The sequence below is a fragment of the Saccopteryx leptura genome, chromosome 7 (genome assembly GCF_036850995.1).
Source record: "Saccopteryx leptura isolate mSacLep1 chromosome 7, mSacLep1_pri_phased_curated, whole genome shotgun sequence".
In the NCBI taxonomy this organism is placed as follows: domain Eukaryota; kingdom Metazoa; phylum Chordata; class Mammalia; order Chiroptera; family Emballonuridae; genus Saccopteryx; species Saccopteryx leptura.
Genome location: NC_089509.1, coordinates 65,672,856 through 65,696,153, shown reverse-complemented (window position 1 = coordinate 65,696,153; position 23,298 = coordinate 65,672,856). Strand labels below are relative to the sequence as shown.

At 39.5% G+C, this 23,298-nt stretch overlaps 1 protein-coding gene across 10 annotated transcripts in view; it reads left to right on the top strand.

Annotated features, from left to right (window-relative positions):
• The window catches only part of ZNF385B (zinc finger protein 385B), a 463,364-nt gene that overhangs the window by 354,594 nt on the left and 85,472 nt on the right, over nucleotides 1-23,298 (top strand). The window contains exon 1 of one of the 10 annotated variants that reach the window (XM_066345153.1): nucleotides 11,597-11,729. The exons of 7 other annotated variants lie outside the window; for them this stretch is intronic. Coding sequence is in view for 2 of the 3 variants with exons in the window: in XM_066345148.1 (XP_066201245.1) it covers nucleotides 20,997-21,072 (76 nt within the window). In the remaining variant the exon portion in view is untranslated. Of the gene's footprint in view, nucleotides 1-11,596; nucleotides 11,730-15,712; nucleotides 15,851-20,950; nucleotides 21,073-23,298 lie in introns of those variants that run through there. 2 more of the 10 variants (XM_066345152.1, XM_066345148.1) reach the window with 2 other exon arrangements.

The following is a 23,298-nucleotide window of genomic DNA, read 5'->3' as shown; positions in this document are numbered from 1 at the left end:
GGATAGAGCATCGGACTGGGATGTGGAGGACTCATTTTGAAACCCCAAGGTTGCCAGCTTGAGTGTGGGCTCATCCAGCTTGAGCAGGGGCTCACCAGCTTGAGCACAGGGTTGCTGGCTTGAGCGTGGGATAATAGATATGACCCCATGGTCACTGGCTTGAGCCCAAGGTCGCTGGCTTAAGCCCAAGGTCACTGGCTTGAGCCCAAGGTCATTGGCTTGAAGCCCAAGGTCACTGGCTTAAGCCCAAGGTCATTGGCTTGAGCAAGGGGTCACTCACTCTGCTATAGTCCTCACCCTGGCCAAGGCACATATGAGAAAGCAATCAATGAACAACTAAGGAGACTAAGGAGCCGCAATGAAGAATTGATGCTTCTCATCTCTCTCCCTTCCTGCCTATCTATGCCTATCTGTTCCTCCCTCTGTCTCTCTCTGTCTCTGTCACAAAAAGATAAATAAATAAAAAATAAAGTCTTACAATGGTGGACGAACAAACAGGCAGGGCTCCCAAGCCCCATAGCATTCCGGACTCACCTGGACTCACGGGTCCCCACCAGCCTCAGCACTCCCAGACAAATAGGCTGGGCCGAAATCTCAGGGCTCCCAAACCCCTCAGCTCGCTCTCTCTCTCTCTCTCTCTCCTCTCTCTCTCTGGACTCTCCAGCAAAACAGGCTGGGAGAAAAAACCTCTTCTCCAGCAAACAGTAGCAAACAATCACCCCTCCCAAGCAGGAAAGCAATCTGCAATTTGCAATCTGCCGCCCTGATGGCAAGCACCTGCAGTATTTAATAGACTATACACACAGGGCGCCGCCCCAATACAGATGAGCAAACCTAAAAAACACTTGTTTACCCAACAGACATGGACACATGGAATCCTAAATGCCCAGAACTGGGTACTAGAAGTGGGGGAGCAAGGGAGGATGTAGATTCCATGTGGGACTATCTCCTTGGCCTGCAGACTGGGGAGAGATGGTTGTGTCTAAGGGTGATATTGCAAGCAGGAGATGGCCTGGATTTATTCCAGAACTTGTACTCCTGGTATACTCCTAGTATATATCTTTGAGGGTGTAGCATTACCAACGACTGTCTAATACTATATTTTTAAAAAAAATTCTAATATATGAATAAACTTTAAAGGTTGTAGATACATTTTTCCTAACTAATCTCTTAATTGTTCATACTTTAAGATCATGACCCTGGTCAGTTGGCTCAGTGGATAGATTGTCCTGGCATATGGACATCCTGGGTTCAATTCCTGGTCAGGACACACAGAGAAGTGACCATCTGCTTCTCTCCCCTTCCCTATCCCTCTTCTCTCCCTCTTCCCCTCCTGCTGCCAGTGGCCCAGTTGGTTCGAGCATTGGCCTGGGCACTGAGGACAGCTCAGTTGGTCTGAGCATGTCAGCTTTAGGTGCTAAAAATAGCTCACTTGATTCAAGCATTGGTCCTAGATGGGGATTGCCGGGTAGATCTGGTTGGAGCACATGTGGGAGTCTGTCTCTCTGTCTCCCCTCCTCTTACTTAAGAAAAAAAAAAAAGATCATGTGACTCTGTTCTATTGTATTCTGGGAAGCAGTTTAAGCTAATGCCTGTGGGCACATTCTTTCAAGTTAGAACACGGTTCTGAGTTGTGAGTTGGTTTGGTTTCTGAATTATCCATTCAGCAGCTGTGGATCCCTGGGCAGGGTGCTTCGACTGCTGAGTGGGTGTAATAAAATCTTCTAGGGTTGTAGCGCAAGTACATGAGGTTAAAGTCTTTAAAAGGCTTAGCTCAAGTAAATGCTCCATAGATCATAGTGCTGTCATCATCATCATAATCACTGTCATTATTTTTACAGCTGTCATTGTCTGTAACTATTGCAATGACCTTGGACAAGTCGTGTATGTAACCTCTCAGAACCTCAATTTCTTCATCCATAAAATGAGGTCTTTAAGCAGAGGATAACTAAGGTTCTGTCTACTTAAGAGCAGGGACTTTTGGGGGTTCCTTCTTTTTTAGTTTACTTTAAATCTGTACTTGACCTCCGGGCTACATTGTAAATTGTTAAGAGGAGTTAGCTACTATTCATATGATGTCATGGTGTGTTCTATTTTAAGCAAGTCTGCTATTGAAAAATTTGAATCTTTTGTAAAAACTGAAAAACTCTGGTTACAGCTGCAGTTTTTGAAACATGTATTTGCAATACAGACAGCTTCATTGTATAGGTTCCTTATTAACTGGCTCTTCTTATACATTAAAAATCAAATTTGATTTACAAAAAGATATTCAGTTTGCTTACAATTTTTCAGAAACATATGCAGAGATTTTTAATCTCTTTGAATCACAGAATCCTTTGAGAAATGATTAAATCTGTTTCCATTCTCCCCCAAATGAGCATTTGTTTGGTGGCTTTGTTTTTGTTTTTCTTTATGCCAGAGATTCTTAAATTAGAATCCATGGACCCTTTTTCTCAAAGAGTTACATGCAGATATCTGCCAGCTTCGTGTTGAGAGCTAATCCTTCCCCTACCCACTGTTTTTGGGTCATCTCATTGGAAGTAGGATGACTTTCAGGAGGACTATGATGCTGCTGTGACACGCGGTGGGCAGTGAGCTCAGGGATGATAGATTCTCTTGACTGGACATGATTCAAAAGTTTTGATCCCCTACGTGCTCCGGTAAAGGTTTGGCTGAAGTCTGTGTAAAAGAGTTGTCAGCTGAAGAGCAGAGAAGTGGCCTGTCAGACTCAGAAAGTCCTGTTTGCCAAGTCTCACATGAGAAAAGTGAAGACAGGCCCCATTTGGAAAAGAAGACCTGCTTTCTGAAAGATTTATTACATTAGGGTCATGTTTCACAATATACTCCATGTTCAGTAGACTTGGCTCCTGCTTGATTCATTCCCATTTCATAAGAAAGCTAATTAATCTCTTTTAAAAGGAAGGAGTAGGTAGGAATAGAAGAAATGAAGGACCTTATATGAATGACAAAACATCCTGAGTTTTATTATCATTCTCTCTTGGTTTTAAGGCAATATTGAACTTTCTTCATAAATAGCCTGTGCAGAAATCTCTGAGGTTTGCACACTTAAAGATTTTATATATTAAGGTGAGGTCTGAATCCCCATGTTTTAATCTGTCAAACTAGAACATTCTTGCTGAGTTGAGAATAACACTCAGAAATTCATTTTTTGGTTTCAAGTAATTTTAAGATATGCTATCTTATCACAGACTTCACAGTGTGTCCTAGAAAATCATGCTGTTTTCAAAGTGATATTAAAGGCACAGTGAGATTTCCTTTTTGATTTAGATTTTTCTCGACCTCCCACATATAGAACTGTTTCATAAAGTCACTTGCTGCTAAGCATCTCAGACCTTTATTTGGCAGTAATGAGAAAAACAACTACTTAAAAATGTTTGTAAGTAGAATGCGCATATTTAGAAGTAGCTGACATCTGATATGTAGTTTTTCTTATATGCTATGTATGGTGCAAGAGATTCTGTACAAGGGTAAAGACAGTGCCTTCTATAGCAAGGCAGCATGGCATAATGGTTAATTAAAATGTAGACTCTACAGCCAGACAATGTGCATTTGAATCTCAGCTCTGCCACTTACCTGTCTTGTGACCTTGAGGGAGATACTTAATCTTTGTGTGTTCTGTTTCCTCATCTACAAAATACAGATAATAGCAAGTTCCTCCCTTAGTGTGTTAATTTGAAGACTGGATGAGTTAATATATGCATAAAGTACTTAGAACAGTGTTGGCATAAAATAAATGTTATATGTTAGCATTGTTATACAGATGAGTAAAGATAACCAATAAAATCTACTTTATCATTAGAAGATTCAAAAAATAAGTTAGTTTATCTTTAGTTTAGGATAAGGCTTTACACTGAGTTTATTTTTATCCCTGTGTCTTTAGAAGCTCTAATGAGGGTAGCTGTCATTCTTTCTGCTCCCTTCTGTCAAGTCTGCAAAGCAGTGGGGCCCGTAACATCTGTGGGCTGAGGACCCTCCTGTACCTGTAAATGGCAGTGTGCATCAAGTATTTGGTAGATTAAGTAAATGCCATGACTCACACACACTCAGTGTACTCTTGCCAAATGCATGTCAGACCTGCTCTGATAATGAAATACCTTTATTTTAAATGGTACATTATATATAATCAGTGAATACTAAGTGAGGAAAAACATAATAACATGTGAGGTGTCCTTCAAACCATTTAATGTTTGAAAAGTATCTTTATACTTGAAAAAGCTAAGGAAGTATAATCATTCATTCATTCATTCATTCATTCATTTAAAATAGGTGTTGAGTGCCTACCATAGGCCTGACCTTTAAAAGATGGAAATAGGAGACCTACAGTGTGTCCATAAAGTCATGGTGCACTTTTGACCGGTCATAGGAAAGCAACAAAAGATGATAGAAATGTGAAATCTGCACCAAATAAAAGGAAAACCCTCCCAGTTTCTGTAGGATGATGTGGCAGCATGTGCGTATGCGCAGATGATGATGTAACACCATGTATACAGTGGAGCAACCCACGGCCATGCCAGTTGAGATGTGGACAGTACAGAGGAAAGTTCAGTGTGTTCTGTGTCTCGCTAAATTCGAATCCGTGACCAAAGTGCAACGTGAATATCAGTGCGTTTATAACAAAGTGCCACCACATAGGAATAACATTACTCGGTGAGGTAAGCAGTTGAAGGAAACCGGCAGTTTGGTGGAGAAAGCCCGTTCTAGACCATCAGTCAGTGACGAGTCTGTAGAGGCTATACGGGATAGCTACCTAAGGAGCCCTAAAAAATCTGTGTGTGAGCCCACATCGAACTGCACTGAATAGGTATGAAACTGGGAGAGTTTCCCTTTTATTTGGTGCAGATTTCACATTTCTATCATCTTTTGTTGCTTTTCTGTGACGGGTCAAAAGTGCACCATGACTTTACAGACACACTGTAGAATATAATTGTTGATGTAATAGAGATTCTATTCTAGTGAGAGGAGATAATGAGCAAGTAAACAAACAAAACAAGATACTTTTCGAGACAGATAAGAGGATGAAATAAATGAAATGAGTAATGACCAGAGTAAGGCCTTGCTGAAGGCCTCAATGGTGTCTCAACTGAGCTGAGACACAAATGAATTGGGGAAAGAGAGTTCCCTGCAGAGGGAACAGCAGATCAAAAGCCTTGATACAAGAATGAAGCTGATAGGTTTGGGAAAGAGAATGGAGTCCTAGATCTTGATGGGGAAGAAGAAAAGGAAGGGATACAAAGTAAAGTTCTGAACATAAACAGGAACTTAATTTTGTGGTAACAGTTTGCCATGGTGAGATTGTATTCAACTGCACTGGGAAACCATTATGCATTGAAGTGACAAGATAAGATTTGTATTGTTAAACTGCTTGACTGCTGTGTGGAGAACCACATGTAGCGGCACAGAAGTGGTCCCAGAAAAATCTGTTGAGAGCTATGAGCTGTAATTCAAGTGGATGCTGACCCAGGCTTGGACTATGATGTGGCAGTGACATGGAGAGAAACAGAAGGATTTGCAATATATGTTGGAAGTAGAGACAACAGGACATGCTAACAGTCTGGAAGGTGTAAGTGGTAAGCAAAAGGAGGAACCAGGAGAGAATCAAATGTTTTATGGCCTCTGTGAAGTCCTACCCTCCCAGTGAAACTGTCTTTAGCCATTCTACACACGTTTGTCGCTCCTTTTGGTGCAGCAGTTGTATTTTGAGGTCATAATATGTGCATGGCACAGTTCTAGATGCTTAGGATACATTAATGAACAAAGATCCCTGCCCCTGTGGAAGTTATACTCCTCTCTCCTGTACTACTTTTCTGTATGTGCCCATAATTCACGTTAAGTTTTATGGCTTAGTGTTAGTCTCTAATTGTTTCAGGCATATTATTTTTGTTCTCCAAATAGACAGTTACCTCCATAAGGACCAGGGACCCCTGTTTTCAGTTTGCCATAAAAATGTCAAGCTCGGTGAGGGGGGGAGGAAGGACAAAAGTAACAGTGAAAATATGTCTTTTTCATAGATAACTTCTTGTTTATAGACCTGCCTACATTAATAAGTAAATTTGTGAATATCTAAAATTACAATTCAGATCTTTGAAAAGGCAATCATGTTTCCATTAAAAAAATTATTTACTCACTGAAGAGTTACTTTAAAATAAGAGACTTCCCTATTGAATGTAATTAAAAGTTTATTAACAGGTCATTATGTATCTGTCAGGAGATACGGGTAAAGGAACTGAAGCTAGAGTATCAGATGTCATAGTCAATTTAAAAGTATCTAGAATGGAGACAAAGAAGCTGAAATTTAGAATTGTAGAAAACAAGTTCTGTGGTAGAGCGTCAGCCTGGCGTGCAGAAGTCCCGGGTTCGATTCCCGGCCAGGGCACACAGGAGAAGCACCCATCTGCTTCTCCACCCCTCCCCCTCTCCTTCCTCTCTGTCTCTCTCTTCCCCTCCTGCAGCCAAGGCTCCACTGGAGCAAAGTTGGCCCGGGCACTGAGGATGGCTCTGTGGCCTCTGCCTCAGGTGCTAGAATGGCTCTGATTGCGGCAGAGCGACGCCCCAAGATGGGCAGAGCATCATCCCCTGGTGGGCATGCCGGGTGGATCCTGATCAGGCACATGCGGGAGTCTGTATGATTGCCTCCCGTTTCCAGCTTCAGAAAAATACACACACACACACACACACACACAAATTTCTAGGAGGAGTTTTATTTTGTAAAGTTAAACTTACAATTAATTGTAAAGTGATTCCTTAAACCAAGTCGTTTAGCCTGGCAATGAAACAAGAAAGTTGGTTTCTGGTTAGGGCTTTCTGAGTATGTCTTAAAATATAAAAGAGAATGCAAAATTTATGGTTTTATGTTTTGCAAGGAAGACTGAATATCTTCACAAACTTTCATAGAATATTGACTCCTCTTCAAAACCCCATGTAATGTACAATTATGATTTTGTTTTTATGGAAAATGCTACTGAGTTCTAGAATCTTAACTTTAAACCCAAGGTTCTGAATACACCCCATTTATAAGGGTTCTTATTAAACTTGTTTCTTTAAGTCTCATAAACCATTTACTCTTTGAAGAGCATCATGATTATCAATGGGAAAGGAAATCTTGAATCAGATAGTATGCAGCAGCACAGTTCTTATAATGAGCGTACATGACATTCTCTTTACCTCATTCATCTTTCAACGTGTTCATTGAGAGTTTTTTCTGGGCAAGGCACGAGGCAAACAGAAGCAAATCAAATCTGCTCTCTGACCCAGAAAAACTTAAACCTCCTTGGGGGGAAAAGACATATATACAATAGAACGTCTTAAATACCACAAGAGTGGTGTAAATAAACTGTATTGTGGGTTCAGAGGAGAGCAAGACACTTTCTTCTGATGGAAGTGGGAAGGCTTCCTGGAAGAGGTGACATTTAAAATGCCACTTGAAAATGGAGAGAATTTGAAAGCGGACTGAAAGGGAAGGACATCCTGGAAAGCATGAACATAGTGATAAAACTAAGAAAATGGGTATGTACAAGAACCAGCTGGTGCCTAGTGCAGGGGACAGCTCTGTAGGGCACTGCCTAAGGAGCCAAGGACAGGAGGAAAAGTAAGACTTGGTCCTTACCCATAAGGAATAATTCAGTTTAGTATATCTTAGAAAGCATGAGTAAGAAAATGGTTTTCAGTTCAGTTTGAGGACGGTGATAGACGCTGAGCTGAGGTACTGGAATTGTATTCTATGGCAGTGGCTTTAGTGATGGTGATAGTAATGCTTATTATTTACTAAATCCTTCAATGCTCTATATACTTTAGTTAGAATTTACATGTATTAGTTCCTGCAGGTCTCCTCGTTAGACATGATTACTGTTTATTCCTACTTGTCAACTGAGAAAACTGGAGCTTAACAACTCAATTAATTCATTTAATGTTGTCCAGCTGGTAAGTAGCATAGTCTGGATTTGAACAACCGTATGGGATTTCAGAGTCCAAAAGTCACTAAAGGGGGGTCATGGAAGATATTTGAATAGGAAAATGATTGATTTGTGCTGTTTTTCCTGAGAATTTACTGACTATAGGGGGAACACAGTGATTTAAGGACTATGCTAATGGACAGCTAATGCGGCCTTAAGGAAGGAAATGGTATCGGCTGTGAAAAGGGGAGGGGGTGAAAGATGTCATGAAGAGAACTGGCTTGACTTAGGAACAAGGAAGAGGGAGGAGTCAAATACAGCTTGAAGTTTTAGAGTCTGTGTAAATGGGAGACTCATGGTGCCAGGCAGTGAAAAACAAAGATCACAGAGGAGGAATGTCCCTTGGGAGTAGGGAAGCTGGGATGATTAATTTTGTACAAGCTGAAGTTCAAGTGCCAATGGGATACATGGGGGAGGGGCGCAGCAGGTGGTAGGAAATACAAACACTGAGCTTGGAAAAGAGGTCGTTTAGATATGGGGTCATATCTACCAAGGGTTTCAAGGTCAAGGAGGACTGGTCAAGAATTTCAAAACTATAGTTTTATTAGGCTAGAGAAATCAGAAGCAGACCACTGGATTTATGAAGTGAAGTGATAGTAAAAGGTAAAAAAGAAAATGTAGACTACTCTAAAAAGAATTAAAAGTTAAGAGAAAAATGAGTTATTGGTAGACAAAGGGGTTGAAAGAATGAGACAAGTCTTCTTTGTTTTACTTCAAAATGGAATTGTTGAAGAAAGATAGTGACTGATGGAGTAATCTTGAAATTGTTAGGCCTTATATTAACTCAGGAGTGCAAATGATGAATTTGACGGGTGAGGGATACCTGGTGTCCCTTTCAGATTCATTCAGACTACTTTAATTCTTTTTTTTTTTTTTTTTTGGATTTTTCTGAAGCTGGAAACGGGGAGAGACAGTCAGACAGACTCCTGCATGCGCCCGACCGGGATCCACCCGGCACGCCCACCAGGGGCTACGCTCTGCCCACCAGGGGGGATGCTCTGCCCCTCCAGGGCGTCGCTCTGTTGCAACCAGAGCCACTCTAGCGCCTGGGGCAGAGGCCGAGGAGCCATCCCCAGCGCCCGGGCCATCTTTGCTCCAATGGAGCCTCGCTGTGGGAGGGGAAGAGAGAGACAGAGAGGAAGGAGAGGGGGAGGGGTGGAGAAGCAGATGGGCGCTTCTCCTGTGTGCCCTGGCCGGGAATCGAACCCGGGACTTCTGCACACCAGGCCAACGCTCTACCACTGAGCCAACCGGCCAGGGCCCAGACTACTTTAATTCTTAAGAAGACTACTTAAATACCACTTCTCTGCCAATCCTTTATCGCTCCTGTAGTTTCCCTCACAGAGGCTTAAATGTTCCTTATCCCATCCTCCTACGGCCCTTAGTACATACGTGACCATAGACCAGTGGTTCTCAAGCATCACTGTGCTTCAGATCATCTACAGGGCTGGTTAAAAGATAAATTGCTGCCCCTCCCCCTGAGTTTGTGATTCTGTAGGTTTGGGATGGAGCCTGGGAATGGGCTTTGCTAGCAAGTTCTCAGGTGCTGCTGTTGCTGCCGGTCTGGGGACCACACTTTGTATACTATTGAACTAAGCAAAGCATCTGTGAAGGGTATAAGTAAAGGGTTTGGAGTTTTAGGATGGACTGGTCTGGAAATGTTCTAGATAAATATTCTAGATTTAGGGCAAGCAACAAACAGACAAACAAAAAATCCCAGCATATTTTGCCTAGCTTCATGAAAGAAAAATATATAGTGTGAAGGAAACATCAACATAATCCCTACTGATTAAAATGTTTTCTAGGAGAAATCTAGGTTTAAGTTTTAATTTTATTTATTTTTCTTTTCTTTTTTTTTTTCTTTTTCCAAGTGAGAGGAAGGGAGATAGAGAGACAGACTTTCACATGTACCCCAACCAGGACCCACCTGGCAACTCCAGTCTGGGGCTGATGCTTTGCCTATCTGGGGTCATGCTCACAACTGAGCTATTTCTAGCACCTGAGGCGGAGGCTCCATGGAGCCATCCTCAGCTCCCAGGGCTGTCGTGCTTGAACCAATCAAGCCATGGCTGTGGGAGAAGAAGACAGAGAGAGAAAAAGAGAGAGAGAGAAAGAGAGAAGGCAGAGATGTGGAGAAGCAGATGACCGCTTCTCCTGTGTGCCCTGACTAGGAATTGAACCCAGAACATCTACACACCAGCCCAACACTCTACCACTGAGCCAACCAGCCAGGGCCAGTTTTTAAAAATAAAATAAAAAATTGAAAACCACAGCAGTGACTATACTTTCATTTTAATCATGAAGAAGTAAATAAATATTATGTGAGAAGAAGTGTGCAGTTGTTTGGGGGGAAAGTTAAGTATAAGAGCTAACATATTTTGTTCATGTAGAATGCTATTTTGTTAAAACAACTGAGATCATTGCGCCTGGAGATATGCCCCTTTTCTAAAAGTTGGTTTTATAATTACAATTTTGATTACTGTATCTAATTATTCCCTTAGGTTTACCTGTCCCTGATAGTTACCATGCAAATCTGACATAAAGAGGTATACCAAATTGTTGAATTTGAGCAGTTATAATTTGTTCTGTACGTCACTAGTGTTGGCTGTGGTTAGCAAATGTGCTAAGTTGCATAACCAAAGGTGTAAAATCCTTCCTGAACATTTGCAAACATCAGTCATTTCAAGTTTTATTTTTTTTCATTTAGTCATATGCCCACTAAGCTGCCTCATCAGTATCAATGTCAGTAAGCTTAGCATACGCAAAACAACCAGTCACTCATAGCCACCCTGGGTAACATGGATGTACCAGAAACTTTATTCTGATCACATGGTCAGATGCCACTAGATAGAGAGTGAAATTAATTAGATATATGAGTAAAGGATGTATTAGTTCCAAGCCTGCACAACTGCTAATTTCACTATGATTATTCCCCATATAATTGAAAGTAGATTTTTGAATTGAAATGCAGAAACATCCCCATTAATGTTATAAACACCAATTATGTGCTTTAGTTTTTTTTTTTTATTCAGATGCTATGAATCTTTATTTAAAACCTAAAAATACACAGGAAAGAAAACAAATTCTTCACACCTAACAGTGTACAAATAAATTATTCTGGAGTAATAATATACTGCTCACAAAAATTAGGGAATATTTTATCGCTTCATATTCATTTTGAAATATCCCCTAATTTTTGTGAGCAGTACATAAATTAAGTTCATATTTTGACAACACATTTCCTTTTGAAATAAAAAGGAATTTTAAAGTGAAGATTTAGTTGCCCACCTAAAAAAGAAAAATCCCCTTAAGTGATACCAAAAACTTCCAAATTGCTATTATGCATAAGTATTTTGAGAAATGGAATGGTTTGTCTGGGAAGGAGAAGTGAGTGTCTGATTATTTGATTTCATTCTTATTGTGGCAAAGTGGTAGTTTCTGAGAGATGCTCAGAAAATTCCCATGAAAGAAAGTAACTTGTCAGTCTTTTAGGATATATTTGGTTCAGAAGGTTGTCTGCCCTCTCCCTGGAATCAAGTTGCAAACACTCTCCTCAATAGTCATTAGAGCTAAGAGGCAATTAGAGGACCTATGATTTGTTCAGATGCACTGAGTGTTGGCTGTTTCCTAGCACCACATTTCACAGGAGCACCAGGTTGAAATCAGGGAATTATTTCTCTCTCAGTGTAACACCTCGTAAAGTGCTCAGATGCAGAAGTGACCGCTGACGGACCAGGGACTGTAATCTTATAAACAAAGGTAAGTATTGCAGGCTGATCAGCATTTACACCTCAAAGTACTTTTTCATGAAGTATGTGGCAAAAATATAAAACAATTAAAATCAATTTCAGCGGGAGGAAACAAGTATCAGAATTAGAAAAAACAGAATTTGCTAATTTCAGAACTTCCTTGCCCAATATCATATTAGTTTCCAAAATTGTTTTTACTCAAATTGTAATATTGAGTCACTTTTGCTAAACACAGGCTAGGGCAAAAGTAGGTTTACAGTTGTGAGTATGTGTAACACAGAGTTTATGCTTGTATTATTATTAATTATTATATAATTTTTTATATGAACAACTATAAACCTACTTTTTGCCCCACCCTGTATGATGATGTGGCTGATTTCCCATATTTCTTTATCTGTATATTTCCCATATTTCTTTTTTCTGTTGAAGCTTGTCTCAGATAACTGCTAGGTAAAAATGAGATTTGTGTTTAATCCAAGTATGTTAGAACCTGCTCTCTCTTCTTCTCTCTTCAGGAAGTATATTTAAAGTGATGATTGTGCATGTTCAAGAATGTACATTCAGACTGACAGAATAGTGGCTGGTAGCCTATAGTAAAATTGAGTGATGTGGTTGTTTGCACTCTTGTTACATGCTTTTTATGGTAGGCATGTTTCAAGTTTTTAATCTTCCATCTAGTTCAAGCCACTACTCAATGGTTTCATGTTTATTTAGACCCTTGAGCATGGAAATCCCTCTGGAGACCAGGTAAGTTTAGCTTCTCAAGAGGGGGTATTGTGTGTTATGCAGATGAATGAATTGTGCATGTGTACAACAGGTATTTGTGGAATTCTCATTTCCATTTTTATATTATCTATTTTCTGCCTCACCTAAAATATCCTTTTTCCTTTAATTTTGCCATTTTTTACACATGAATAAATACTACTGCTAGGAAAGAGCTTAGAAACTCTTGGCACTAGGAAGATGTTTTTATCTTGTCGTTCCCAGTGGGATTTCAGGTGGTTTGGAAAATATTGAAGGAGCATTGATTCTTTTATTCTATGTCACTGGTGGACTAGAAGAGTAAACACAGAGTTTATACAGTTCAGTATGCTCTGGCAAAAGTAGAATGATTAAAGCCAAAGCGAAGTCCTAGGGACTCTGTGATGTGGGACCTCACAGCAAACACTGTTGCTCACTATGGCTACCAAATTAGAAAGTTTTGTATAATATTTGCTAAGTCATGGAATTATCTATCCTTGAGCATCATTTTCTGTATCAGAAAAATGTTGGATGATTGTGAGCCATGTAATAGTTTAGAAATGTTCTTAATAAATGAAAAAGCACCTTGTGATCCCAGTGGAAAGTTACAGTATTTATATAACCCAGGAAAGTGATGATGGATTTCTACAAAAGTATACCATTAAGTACTATAGTGAATTCAAGTTTTTACCTTGTCCCATTCTGCTGTGCCTATGGCAGATACTATAGTGAGAGCACGTATAAAAACAATCCTTAGTTATTGAAACTGATATGACTATTTGAGACAAGTTTGTCCCTGTGACAAACGTGTTCGGATATTAGCAAAATCTTGCTATGATTTTTTTTTAAATTTTAGGAGCAAATATGGAAAACAAAATTAATATATCTCCAAAGCAAGGCAAATGACAAATTTTGTGTCCTTTCTAGTTCCCTGGTTGTGTTATAGTGAGAGAGATAGACTGAGACAAAAAGATGAAACATACAAGCATTACCTATAAAGAGATAAAAACAGATAGAGACAGAGAATTGCCATAGACCTGAGAGATGATAGAGGCAGAAAAGTCAAACAGGTGAGAGGGAGGGAGATAGGGACACAGGTGTAGGACAGAAACACAGAAAGGGAGTGTTAGAGAAAAAGAGACACAGACACAAGTCAATCAAAGTTTGGAAATAGAGATTATACAGTTTTGGAACTTTGGATTCTTTTTGTGTTTTTCTTAATTGGAAACCTGATTTGTCAAATTTAATACATTGAACAAGTCCGTTTTATGACTTGTTTACTTTCCATTTGTGTCCTTTAAAACAAAGGGAAGCTTAAAAGGCTGCTTGAAGTTCAGAAGAGACCAAGAGTCAAAATAAATGTTCATCTAAAAAAAAAAAAATCCCCTTTTCTTCGTTGCCTTATAAAGCAAATCATTGAAAAGGAAAGCAAGTGATATGATGACATTTTCTACCTTCCACGTGACTCATTTAAAAAATCGTGTTCAGGCCCTGGCCGGTTGGCTCAGCGGTAGAGCGTCGGCCTAGCGTGCGGAGGACCCGGGTTCGATTCCCGGCCAGGGCACACAGGAGAAGCGCTCATTTGCTTCTCCACCCCTCCGCCGCGCTTTCCTCTCTGTCTCTCCCTTCCCCTCCCGCAGCCAAGGCTCCATTGGAGCAAAGATGGCCCGGGTGCTGGGGATGGCTCTGTGGCCTCTGCCTCAGGCGCTAGAGTGGCTCTGGTCGCAACATGGCGATGCCCAGGATGGGCAGAGCATCGCCCCCTGGTGGGCAGAGCATCGCCCCTGGTGGGCGTGCCGGGTGGATCCCGGTTGGGCGCATGCGGGAGTCTGTCTGACTGTCTCTCCCTGTTTCCAGCTTCAGAAAAATGAAAAAAAAAAAAAAAAAATCGTGTTCTTTGACTTTTGGAGATCATTGAGAAGGTGAGGAGTCAAAAGTGGTACAAAGTCAGTATAACCTTACAAGAATAAACATGATACACAGGGACAGGGGCAACCATTTATGATGAATCACTTCCAGTGTAGAAAATCCCTGGGCATTCATCAGAGGGCCTTATCTGATGCTGTTTTGCATATCAGTAGTGCCCCAGAATGTGCCAGGTAGCATCAATTTCTAGAATGTCAGGACAATGGCAGAATTCCAAGAAGGCAGGCCAGGGATTGGCCATTCTGTTCAATACTCACTAAAGACACTCTGGAGTACAAGCATCCCCTGGGTCACAGGCCACTCTATGTTTCTCAGGATGAGGGTGATTATCACATTGTCTCCCAGTTGCCCAAACAAACTCTTTTGTGAGTTCAGTGTCCTGCTTAACAAAATGTTCCTCCTGCTCATATAGTTTTTGCTCTGAAATCCTACATTTTATACAGATTTCTGCCACACACAGTGCAAGGATAAAAGGGAAGGAAATTATTTTAAGAGTGAGATGATGACCAAATTCCAAATAAGGAATTGCTGCTAATTCTAGTCCACTCTGCAAAATTAAGCCAAACTCACCACCCTCCCTTTCCTCTCCACATCTCCCTTACCCTTTTCCTCCTCAGAACCCCACCATCTCTTTTTCAGTCTCTGCTCACCCCGTCCCTGGGGCGGCTGGGTTAGTCACCTCACACCGGATATTCACACGGACAGACGCACTGGGCGCTCCTGCTCTCTGCGCTCCTGCTCTCTGCGCAGCAGCGCTGGCTGCCCAATGGGGGGCAGATCTCCTGCTTCTGGGTGCAAGTGGTTTCTCGGTTGATGGAGGTCCAAGTATGGTCTCTTCTTTGATGGTCACCATGACTGTAATATTCCACTAGAATTTTTTTCCTGAATACTCTGTAGTGTATTATAATTGTGGCGGCCATGGCATAAACGTACAAAAAGGAAAAAGGATTACAACTCAGTTTTTACCATTTCTATTCATTCCCAAATTGTGCTTTCTACCTAGAAGCCTATCACTTTTATTTTTTTAACATAAGCAACAGCTTTTGAATAGCTTTGAAATGTTTGGTTAATTTTTAACCTAGGGAAGTCTTATCTCTACATAGATGGAAGTAAGAGACCACTGGTAGAACAAATATGAACTGTTTCTTTAAATTGAGCAAGCTTCTGGGGGTAAAATATCTTAAAAAAGAAAAAAACATTAAGTAAGCCACAATTTTTTTCTTTTGATTCTTAAATGCAAATAGCCTAGACACTGAATGCAAAAACTGAAGTTCTCTGAAACTAGGGGGCAAAACATTTTTGTGTCCTGGAGCTAGAATTCACAGCAGCAGCTGGGTGCACGGACCTCCTGAGTTGCTGAATGCAGGCCCAACAGCAAAGCCCTTTGTGTGAGCTGCCGGAGAGAGGCCCAGGGACAGCCAGAGGCCTCAAGGGCCCTGCTGCTTTGATCTGCTCCAATGGAAGGTCAGTTGCCATTGCTTGAAAAAAAAAATGTCTTTGTAGCTAGCATTTTGTTTACAGTTTTGATAGCACTTCAATATAAAAATCACCAACAGGAATGTGTGTGTGCCTTCTACTATGAGGCTATTTGAATTAGTTATATTGATCCACAGAGTATGGTTAAAAGCATAGTTTTAATGGGGTTTGTTGTTTTCTCTCTTCCCATTGGGAATATTAGAAGAATTATTTAAAATGAGGTATTGCAATCAATCTTCAGCCATTGTTAAAAAAAGAAAAAATGTTGGCTCTTAACCACTTGGGCTTTTCTCCTTTATTTCATTTCTTTCTTTCGTCAGTCATATTAATAAAACATTAAATTAAAATCTCATTTGGAGATGAATACTTCTAAATTTCAGTTGTAATATAACAGAAAACAGAGCAAATACCTATCTACTTAAATTTTTAAAAAGGATAATGATAATCTATGGTTCTTGCACATCTTTGATTGTACAGACTTAAATAGTCCAACAGTGTCCCTGAGCAAGGAGTTCTAGGTTTGATTCCACCATCAGACAGGTACCACACTGGGTTAAGTTCTCCCAAATCACATTTTTCTCATATAAAATGAAAGGTAGAATCCTAAATGATGTTTATCTCTAAAATTTTTATGAAATATGATTCCTCTAGAAAAATATTCAGTAGTTTGAGATGCATGGTTGTAATGGTTTTCCTAAGAAAGTTTCTATTTTTGGAAGGTGTCTAAAAAAAGGACCCAGTTCCATGCTGCCATCAGGCCGCTAGCACGCTGCAAGGGGACAGCAAATATTGTAGTTGCTCTGCTTGTAACAGAAAGAGGCTTCGGACCTCAGAAAAGTGCTTGATGCCACAGATGGGCGTCACTGGGCAAATGAGGCTCAGGACCATCTCCCTGGGTCCTTTTGCCAGGAAATTTCATCAGGCTGTTGTGACCTCCCACTCCGCTCTCCACCTCAGACCATTTTAGTAAATCCCTGTCTGGAGATAATTTTGGCTTCTTTAAAGGCTTAGTAATTTAGGAACCAAGCACATGACATTCCCTTTTTATAAGTCAGGTATATTTAAAACAGTTTCAAAAAACTTGACCAAGCATTTGTCAGACCCTTGTTTCCCCTTTGAGTTTCTTCCTTGCATGGCCGTGCTTATTACCATGGGTTACAGGTAAATCGCTATCACAAAGTGAAGTGTTTTAAATTCAGCTTAAAAGAAGACAGTTAGATCTCACGACTTTTTTTCTTTTAAACCAGCTATCTTCTTTATGTGCATTCTGAAATTCTTAGATATTTTTCAATGTACCTTTAAAAAACAATTGCAACTGATGAAATATCACGTTTAACCAAACTATATTTTGCATGATATAGCAAATAAATCTTACCCATTTTTTTTCAAGAATTAAATATAAGAAACTCAGTGCATGGGCAAGATATTCAGATATAAATGAATCACCATCCATTGCATTTCAGTAAAAGAGTCATCATTTTGTGTAAAAGGTGGCATACTACTAAACCCAAAGGATATTGTGGCTTAAAATCTATCATGATGTGACTGCACTGCTGTTTTTTGATGTAGCACTTCATTTTTGCTTATAAACTTCAGTGTGGTACTCAGAAGGATTGGTTTTTAAATGCCACATTCTGCCAGGATGCTATCAGAGCTCTTTGGAGGGAACGCTGGTCTACCGCACGGGAGATCAGGCATGAAACTGCCAATAGTTCAGATTTTATAGATTCCGAGTTCTAGATACACATTTTTCTTTTTTGGCACCACTGAATTCCATATCTGTCTCCTCTGTCCACTTCTGAAATTCAGCAAGAAAGCATCAGCATTAAAGAGAACATTTGTTTTCTCACAAATCACTTTGACTAAAATCAAGCTGGCGATGGAAAAAAGAACTCAGAACACATATTTCTCCTAAAACTATGCAAACTTGACAGTATTGGAAGATCTTCTTATTGGGGAATTTTGCTTGTATTTGTCAAAGTGGTTTACTAAAATTAGTAATATCGAATACATTACTTTTTAGAAATTTCCATTAAGGTATAACATATACAAAAGTGCACATATTGTAAGTGTGCAGTTGAATGAATATACATAAACATACACACCTGTGCAACTGGCTCTGAGAGCAAGCGGAACATTGCCACCACTGTGGGCGCCCTGGCATGGTTCTTTCCGGTCTCCGCCCCCGCCCCGTCTCTCATTTCTCTTAGGTATACACTTAGAATTGAAAGTGCTAAGTAATAGGTTATGTATTTATTTAGTTCTAGTAGATACTGCTAAGTAGTTTTTTAAGGTATAACAATTTATACTTCAGATAAGAGTTCTTGTCAACATTTGATTATCTTTCTTCATTGCAACCATTCTTGTGGTATATACTGATAGCTCATTGTAGTTTTAATTTACATATTTCTAATGACTAATGAAATTAGACATATTTTTTTATGTTTCCTGACCATTTTGGTGTCTACTTTTGTAAAATATCCATTCAAATTCTTTTGCCCATTTTTCCTATGATATTACCTTCTTCATATTGATTTGCAGAAGTTCTTTATTCTAGATTCAAGTCCTTTGTGTATATAATAAATATCTCCCACTCTGTGGATGGCTTTTTAATTCCTTAGATAGTATTTTATTCTTATGTTTTTATTCTTAATAAGACAGTATATTTACTATTTTTAATTAATATCCTTTTTTATTTAAGAAATCTTTGCGCCTGACCTGTGGTGGTGCAGTGGGATAAAACATCAACCAGGAACACTGAGGTCGCCGGTTCGAAATCCTGGGCTTGCCTGGTCAAGGCACATATGGGAGTTGATGCATCCTGCTCCTCCCCTTTCTCTCTCTCTCTTTCTCTCCCTCCTTTCCTCTCTCTCTCTCTCCTTCCTCAGAAAAAATGGAATAAAGTACTTTAAAAAAAAAAAAAAAAGAAAGAAATCTTTGCCAATTCCAAAGATGCCCTGCTTTTCTCTTTATTGTTTTACCTTCTAATCCAGAAACACTAAGAATAGCTTGAGTGCCTAAAAAAAAGTTTTTAACTTTAATACATTCCATTTTTCTATGCTCTCTATGCAGTTTCCTTGAGTATTCTTTCATACTCACTTCTCAAAATACTAATCATTCCTCAACACTTAAGAGATAGCTCATCCATGGAAACATTTATGAACACAACTCCTAACCAGATGCAATTTCTTTCTCTTGGCCCTGGCCAGTTGGTTAGTGGTAGAGTGTCTTCCTGGTGTGTGGAAGTTCTGGGTTTGATTCCCAGTCAGGCCACTGCTTCTCGACCCCTCCCACTCCCCTTCTCTCTCTCTCTCTATCTCTCTCTCTCTCTTCTCCTCCTCCTCCTCCTCCTGCAGCCATGGCTCGAACAGTTTGAACTAGTTCACCTCAAGACTGAGAATGGTTCCATGGTTTTGCCTCAGACACTGAAAGCTCAGTTGCTGAGCAACAGAGCAGCTGCCCCACATGGGCAGAACATCACCCTTTAAGGGACTTGCCTGGTAGATTCTAGTTGGGGCACATGTGGGAGCCTGTCTCTCTGCCTTCCCACCTTCCCACTTCTCACTTAATAAAAAAAATTGATTTCTCTCTTGCACCCTTAACATTTTGTTTATAACATGTGACTCCTGACAGATCTTGCCTTTTATAAGTATTAATGGATTTAACTATACTTTCTGGAGATGAAGATCCTTTTATTCTTTAAGATTTTATTTATTGAGTTTTAGGGAAAGAATAGAGAATAGAGAGAGAGAGAGAGAGAGAGAGAGAGAGAGAGATGGAGTGGAGCGAGAAGCATCAACTTATAGTAGTTGCTTCTTGCATAAGCCTGGACCAGGCAAGCCCAGGATTTTGAACCAGAGACCTCAGTATTCCAGGTCAATGCCTTATCCACTGTACCACCACAGGTCAGGCCATAGTGACCAAGGAGTACGAATAGTTCATAACTACAGTAACTGAAGATTATTGAACACTTGCTGTGTCAGACATAAGGTTAAGCACTTTCATAGAAAAATTTCAAGTACTTCTCCTTCTAGTCCTATGATATAGATAACTCTTATGTTCCCCAATTTTTAGAAAATAAAATGGGAGGTATAGAGATGTAAAATCACTTGTCTAAGGGCTCACAACAAGAAAGTGGTGAATCTGGAAGTCATCAGCTTTCTTCTGAATTGGTGCTTTTAATGTGTTTAGAACAATGTCGCCTGAAGGATGTGCCACAGCACATCATGTTTGTCCCAGAAGCTCTGTGAAAATAAAAGGACTGATGCATGCTCAAGGAATCAAGGATAGAAATTATATCTGCCTAGACATTTTTTTAGTGTATTAAAAGTTCAAAGATGTCTTACAGAGAAGAATCACTTTAAACTTTGTTGAAGCCAGAATTTTTTATATGTATTAGATGACAGAATCTTTTTCAGATATAACAGTACAAATATAACTTATGTTATGAAATGATAGCTTGGGTGTATAGTCACATGATTAGGAGCATAGACACAGGCTCTGCCATATACTAAAGGATCTTAATCTCTCTAAGTTTCTCCTTCCTCATCTCTAAAATGGGGATAATAATACAAATCTCACATAGTTGTATTTTAATTGAATAAAATAAAGGAAATAAATCATTTAGCACAGTACCTGGCATAGAATAGAACCTCATTAAATAGTGGTATTAATTATTTTCTTATCATCTCTTAGTAAGTAAAAATAAATTCTGTCTGACTCAATTTGTCATCCCTGTAGCTGTCAGCACTGTGCCTTGTACTGCTGGTGCCCTAGAAGTATATTCACTGAATTAAATAATGCTATTATTTGGGGGAGATTATTTTTAGATAAATATATTCTAGAAACATGTCTTAGCATTAAACTTTTATATATTTTAGTTATTTCAGTATCAGATACTATAGTAAGGTCAAACAAAAGTTTCAATGAATTCCTGTCTGCATTTAAATTCCCTAAGTTTTTGAGTTTTGGCACCCCCATGTTCATCACAGCAATATCCACAGTGGCCAAGACATGGAAACAACCAAAGGGTCCCTCAATAGAAGATTGGATAAAGAAGATGTGATACATATATACAATGGAATACTACTCAGCCATCAGAAACGATGATACAGTATCATTTACGACAACATGGATGGACCTTGATAACATTATACTGAGTGAAACAAGTAAATCAGAAAAAGCTAAGAACTGTACGATTTCACACATAGGTGGGACACAAAATTGAGACTCATGGACATAAATAGAAGTGCAGTGGTTACCAGGGGAAGAGGGAAGGAGGAAGAGACAGGGGAAGGGACATAAAGAGGGACAAATATAAGGTGACGGGGGATGATTTGTCTTTGGGTGATGAGTATACAGCATAATCAACTTTCCAAATGATGTGGAGATGCTTGCCCAAAATATATGTACTCTAGTTGACCAATGTCACCCTGTTAAATTGAATCATCTAAATAAAAGAAAAAGAAAAAAAACTCCATAAGTTTGTCCATAAAACATTCCAATCTATAGCTGTCTATATAACTGAAGTGTTTTCAGGTGTGCAATTTGATGACTAGCACAGTATAAAAAGGAGAGAATTCAGCAGTCAAATTGCCTGAGTTTGAATCCTGTACAGGTGGTGTGAACTTGGGGGTAACTACATTGTACTTCAGTTTTTCATCTGTAAAGTGGAGCTAGTAATAGTACCTTCTTTAATGGGTTATTGTAATTGTATATGTATATATACCTATGTAAATACTCTCTATCTAATGAGTATATATATATCCATATATGTGTGTGTGCTATGTAACATGTTTAGGGTAGTGCTGGCACATAGCATACACTATAAAAATGTTCTCTCTTGTTATTATTTTTGTGTGACCTTTTCAGAAGCAAAACTCTTTATTAGTCACATCCCTATCCACTTAGCCCCCTCCTACTGGCCATGTTTGATGATCTCTTGGTGAATTTGTCTTCCTCACATGGCAGACTAAAGAGGAATGGGAATGGTAAGAGAAGGAGTGAAGGAGATGCTGGCTGGTGATTGTCCTGGTAAGAGGGAAAGTCACTCAATGTAAAGAGCAACAAAGCTGGGTAAGCAGTAGAAAGAGAAAACTGAGCTGGAAAATCTGAAATGCCACTCATTTAATTTCTTTACAGAAAACTTTGGGAATTCTATAATTGACATTAGACTAATAGATTTTTATAATATTTTTAATTTCAGTACTCACTAAAGCAGACAGAGTAATGGTATAAGAAGAAACTATGTCTGCAGAATATAGAATATATACATATTTGATCTCATTCTAAAAATGCTTCTCAAGTAGACTTTCTGTGATTTTGGCATACTCTCCTTTCTCAGAATGAGGTGTTTTGTTTGTTTGTGTTATGGTACATAAAGAAGAGCCGTTAGGAATCCTCAAAGCTATAACCTAAATAGGTCTTCAAGTTTATATTTCTAAAGGTCAAAGACTAAGGCAATAATTTCAAGTGTCACCTGGTCCTCAAATGAGGCTTTATGGTGATGGATTATGACATAATCCATTGACATAATAAAGCACCTATTATGTTACAGAAGCAGTTGGCTGAAATAATAGTTTTCATTATGGTCATAGTGATGAGATGTCTTTCACATATTGATTTCATAGTTATAGAGGACTACAGCTTACATTTTACCACCAAAATAAAATTTATGGGAGAGAGTTAATTGCATTCTTATGGGGGGCTATAGGGACATGTGTAATTTCTTCGGAGAGAGTGGTGACTATTAGATCTTTGAGGTATGCATGTTTGTGTGTTGTATTTACTTTTCATATAGGGAATTTGATAAACGTGTATACATCAAGTAATGTAAGAAGTCATGTTGGGCAAATAAGTTTGTAAAATCTATATTTTCTGGTTTTGCTCACTTTTATTGTTAAAGATGGCTGCTGCCCATGTGGGGTGGCTGATTACCTTCCTACTTGGGAAGGGGCTTGGTTATGCTAATGTGTACTGGAAGAAGGGTTGTCCCACTGAAAAGTTTTAAGAAGGAGGAGCTAGGAGGCCACTTTGGCAGAGAGGCCACATGGTGGCAGAGGAGACAGGCGGTCAAGATGGCAGGGTGCTGAAGGGGAACAGAGGTGGGGGCCTTTGATTCTAGGAAAACCCAGGAGAAAGTCAGTGGCTTTGGGAGCCCTGAATGGAAAGGGAAGTGTTTTCCCTCTGTGTGTATTTACTCGCTTGCAGGGTGCGAGCTAGAATAAAAGGTAATGGCCCACCATTTCTTGCCTTCGTTTTTTCTCTAAGATCGATTCGAATCTAATGCGAAACTGCATGTGCTTGGCTGCTGTGACAGCAGCCACGACTGCTGGCCGTACAAGTCATATTATCAAATAAGGCAGAGCCCTATTATTATTTGATTCAGTATGCTATATTATATCCTGTGCTTTCAAATAGAACTACATAGAGGAGGT